This window comes from Cetorhinus maximus, unplaced genomic scaffold (genome assembly GCF_964194155.1).
Source record: "Cetorhinus maximus unplaced genomic scaffold, sCetMax3.hap1.1 HAP1_SCAFFOLD_4764, whole genome shotgun sequence".
Lineage (NCBI taxonomy): Eukaryota > Metazoa > Chordata > Chondrichthyes > Lamniformes > Cetorhinidae > Cetorhinus > Cetorhinus maximus.
In genome coordinates this window covers 4,264-8,548 of record NW_027600664.1, presented here as the reverse complement: position 1 = coordinate 8,548, position 4,285 = coordinate 4,264, and the positions used below count along the sequence as shown (strand labels likewise).

Genomic DNA, 4,285 nt, shown 5'->3' with positions numbered 1-4,285 from the left:
CGCCTGAAGATCCTATATCCCGGAATGTTGAGCTGCCAATCCTTCCCCTCCCTCAACCACGTCTCAGTGATGGCTACTATATCACAATTCCAAGTGTCAATCCTCACCCTTAACTCATCCGTTTTACCTGTAATACTCCTGGTGTTAAAGTAGAGGCCATCCAGCCTTGCCTTACTCCCTTGAAGCTTAATGCAGCTGTACTCCCTCTGACTTGATTGTTTTACTGTATTATGATGTGTCCCTATTCTGCTAACATTCTGTGTCCCCTCCGCCTGCCACATTAGTTTAAACTCCTCCCAACAGCAATAGCAAACCCGCCCACAAGGATATTAGTCCCGCTCTGGTTCAGATGTAGACCGTCCCACTTGTACAGGTCCCACCTTCCCCAGAAACGGTCCCAGTGATCCAGGAATCTAAAACCCTCCCTCCTGCACCAACTCTTAAGCCACGTATTCATCTGCGCTATTCTCCTATCCCTGAGCTCGCTAGCACGTGGCACTGGGAGTAATCCAGAGATTACAACTCGAGAGGTCTTGCTTTTCAGTCAAGTTAGGGTTAGGATTTAGGGTTAGGGGCTAGGGGTTAGAGTTAGGGTTAAGGGGTTAGGGTTCGGGTTAGGGCTAGGGGTTCAGGTTAGGGTCAGGGTTGGGTTAGGGGTTAGGGTTAGGTGTTACGGTTAGCGTTAGGGGTTAGGGTTAGTGGTTAGGGTTAGGGTTTGGGTTAAGGTTTGGGGTTTGGATTAGGGGTTAGGTTTAGGGTTTGGGTTAGGGGTTAGGGTTAGGAGTTAGGGTTAGGGTTAGGGGTTAGGGTTAGGGTTCAGGTTAGGGTTAATGTTTGGGTTAGGTGTTCGGGTTAGGGCTAGGGTTTCAGGTTAGTGGTTAGGGTTAGGGTCGGTGTTTGGGTTATAGTTAGGGTTAGGGTTAGGGTTAGGGGTTAGGGTTAGGGTTAGGGTTAGGGTTAGGGTTAGAGTTAAGGGGTTAGGGGTTAGGGTTCAGGTTGGGGTTAATGTTTGTGGTTCGGGTTAGGGTTAGGGTTAGGGGTTAGGGTTAGGTTTAGGGTTAGGGGTTAGGATTTGGGTTAAGGGGTTAGGGTTAGGGGTTAGGGTTAGGGGTTAGGGTTTGGGTTTTGGTTGGCGTTAATGTTTGTGGTTCGGGTTAGGGTTAGGGTTAGGGGTTAGGGTTAGGGTGTTAGGGTTAGGTTTAGGGTTAGGGTTAGGGGTTCCGGTTAGGGTTAGGGTTAGGGGTTAGGGTTTGGGTTAAGGGGTTAGGGTTAGCGGTTAGGGTTAGGTGTTAGGGTTTGGGTTTTGGTTAAGGGGTTAGTGTTAGGGGTTAGGGTTTGGGTTAGGGTTACAGAGTTAGGGTTAGGGTTAGGGGTTAGGGTTCCGGTTGGGGTTAATGTTTGTTGTTCGGGTTCGGGTTAGGGGTTCGGGTTAGGGTTAGAGTTAGGGGTTAGGGTTAGGGTTAGGGTTAGGCTTTGGGGTTTAGGTTAGGGTTAGGGGTTAGGGTTATGGGTTAGGATTTGGGTTAGGGTTACAGAGTTAAGGTTAGGGTAAGGGGTTATGGTTCGGGTTGGAGTTAATGTTTGTGGTTCGGGTTAGGGTTAGGGGTTAAAGTTAGGGGTTAGGGTTAGGGTTTGGGTTAGGCTTTGGGGTTTAGGTTATGGTTAGGGGTTAAGGTTTGGGTTAGGGTTACAGGGTTAGGGTTAGGGTTAGGGTTAGGGTTAACAGTGTTAGGGTTAGGGGTTAGGGTTCAGGTTGGGGTTAATGTTTTTGGTTCGGGTTAGTGTTAGGGGTTAGGGTTCGGGTTAGGGTTAGGGTTAGAGGTTAAGGTTAGGGGTTAGGGTTAGGGTTAGAGTTAGGATTAGGGTTAGAGGGTTAGAGGTTAGGGTTAGGGTTAGGGTTAGAGGTTAGGGGTTAGGGGTTAGGGTTAGATTATATTTAAGAAAGAAATAGATAGGTTTTTAGATTCTAAAGACATCAAGTGGTATGGGGTTAGGGTATCAAGTGGTATGGGGTTAGGGTTAGGGGTTAGGGTTAGGGTTAGGGTTAGGGTTAGGGTTAGGGTTAGGGTTAGGGTTAGGGTTAGGGTTAGGCGTTAAGGTTAGGGTTTAGGGTTAGAGTTAGGGTTAGGGTTAGAGGTTAGGGATTAGGGTTAGGGTTAGATTATATTTAAGAAAGAAATAGATAGGTTTTTAGATTCTAAAGATATCAAGTAGTATTGGGGGACGGGAGAGAGCGGAAGTACGGAGTTGGGATAGAGGGTTAGGGTTAGGGTTAGGGTTAGGGGTTAGGGTTAGGCTTAGGTGTTAGGGGTTAGGGGTTAGGGTTCGGGTTAGGGTTAGAGTTAGGGTTAGGGTTAGGGGGTAGGAGTTAGGGGTTAGGGTTAGTGTTAGATTATATTTAAGAAGGAAATAGATAGGTTTTTATATTCTAAAGACATCAAGTGGTATGGGGGGGAGAGAGCGGGAGTACGGATTTGGGACAGAGGGTTAGGATTCGGATTAAGGGGGAAGGGGGAGAGAGCGGGAGCATGGAGTTGGGATAGAGGGTTAGGGTTCGGGTTATGGGGGGGCCGGGGGAGAGAGCGGAGTACGGAGTTGGGATAGAGGATTAGGATTCGGGTTAAGGGGAGGGGGGAGAGAGCGGGAGTACGGAGTTGGGATAGAGGATCAGCCATGGTGATGTTGGACAGCGGAGCAGCCTCGAGGGGCCAAATGGCCTCCCTCCTGCTCCTGACTTCTATTGTTTCACTGTGACTTGGAGTTTTCCCCCCCGCTAACCCCTGTTCCCTCTGTCCTTTGCCCCAGGTATCGGAAGGTCCTGCCTCTCTCTCTCTCTCTCTCTCTCTCTCTCTGTGCGCACACCCCCCCCTCTCTCACCCCTCGGGGAGGAGGTGGGGGCGCGAAGATGGGCGACTGGTCGCTGCTGTCCCGGGTCCTGGAGCAGGTCCACGAGCACTCGACGGCGGTGGGCAAGGTGTGGCTGACCCTCCTCTTCGTCTTCCGCATGCTGGTGTTGGGGGCGGCGGCGGAGTCTGCCTGGGGGGACGAGCAGTCTGGCTTCACCTGCAACACCCGGCAGCCCGGCTGCCAAAGCGTCTGCTATGACCGGGCCTTCCCCATCTCCCACGTCCGCTACTGGGTGCTGCAGATAGTCTTCGTCTCCTCCCCCTCCCTGGTCTACGTCGGCCGCGCGCTGCACGCCCTACGGGGGGATGGTGGGGAGGGTGGTCCCGAGGCCAAGGGAGGGTCCGGCGAAGCCGGGATGAGGGGGTCCCTGCTCCAGACCTACGTCTGCAGCATCCTGGCCCGCTGCGCCCTGGAGGCGTCCTTCCTGGCCGGGCAGTACCTCCTCTACGGTCCCTCCCTGGCCGCCCTCTACAAGTGCGACCGCTGGCCGTGCCCCAACCCCACCGACTGCTTCGTCTCCCGGCCCACCGAGAAGAACATCTTCATCGCCTTCATGGTGGCGGCGTCGGGGGTCTCCCTGCTGCTGGGGGTGGCCGAGCTCTACCACCTGGGCTGGCGCAAGCTCCGCCAAGGACCCTCACCCCCACCACCCTCACCTCCCCCTCCCCTACCCACCACCCCCACCCCCCGGCGCTCCCCCAGAACCCCCTTCACCGGCCGGACGGCCCGCCAGCAGAAACGGACCGACCGCGGGGCGGAGAGGGGGCCAAAGGGCGGGGCCAGCGGCTCAGAGAGCGCCCAGGAGTCGCCCCCCCTCCCCCGTCCGCACGGTCACCGAGGGAAACCTAACGGGGTCGAGGTGTGAGGCGCCGGGGACGGAGGGAAGAGTCAAGGTTGGGGTTGTGGGAGGAGGGAGGAGAACTTGGTGTGGGTTGGGGGAGGAAAGTGGGATAGAATCGCAAGGACGGTTTGGAGAATGGCTGGGGTGCGGGGAGGAGGAAGGGAGGTGGGATGGAAGGGAACGGCTGGGAAATTCGGGGAGGAAATCGATGGGGTGGGTGGAGAGGGATTGGGGAGGTTGTGAGAATCGGGGTGAGAATTGGGGGAGAATTGCGGGCAATTTGGGAGGGGGGGAATCGGGGGAATAGTCGGGAGAAATTGGGGGGAAATTGGGAGATTTGTCAGCGAGTTGGTGGGTCATTTAGGGTGTCGGGGCGAGTCTCGGGAAAAATTCCTGGAGAATTTCTCGAGGCTTAGAGGGGTTAGGAGAATTTTGGGGAGGATTGGGGGAACGTTGGTGGAGAATTTGGAGAATTGGGGTAAAATTGCGGGCAATCGGGAGACTTGCGGGAGAATCAGGGGGACAATACCAGGCGGG

At 54.6% G+C, this 4,285-nt stretch overlaps 1 protein-coding gene across 1 annotated transcript; it reads left to right on the top strand.

Moving 5' to 3' along the window:
• Window positions 1–2,905: 2,905 nt before the first annotated feature.
• On the top strand, window positions 2,906–3,772 carry LOC144678592 (gap junction alpha-3 protein-like). Its single transcript, XM_078538330.1, has one exon. It carries the CDS (start codon window positions 2,906–2,908, stop codon window positions 3,770–3,772), a length of 867 nt encoding a protein of 288 aa, XP_078394456.1.
• The last annotated feature ends 513 nt before the right edge of the window (window positions 3,773–4,285 follow it).

Coding starts and splice junctions, on each gene's coding strand:
- LOC144678592 (XM_078538330.1), top strand. CDS start 2,906: ATGGGCGACTGGTCGCTGCTGTCCCGGGTCCTGGAGCAGGTCCACGAG.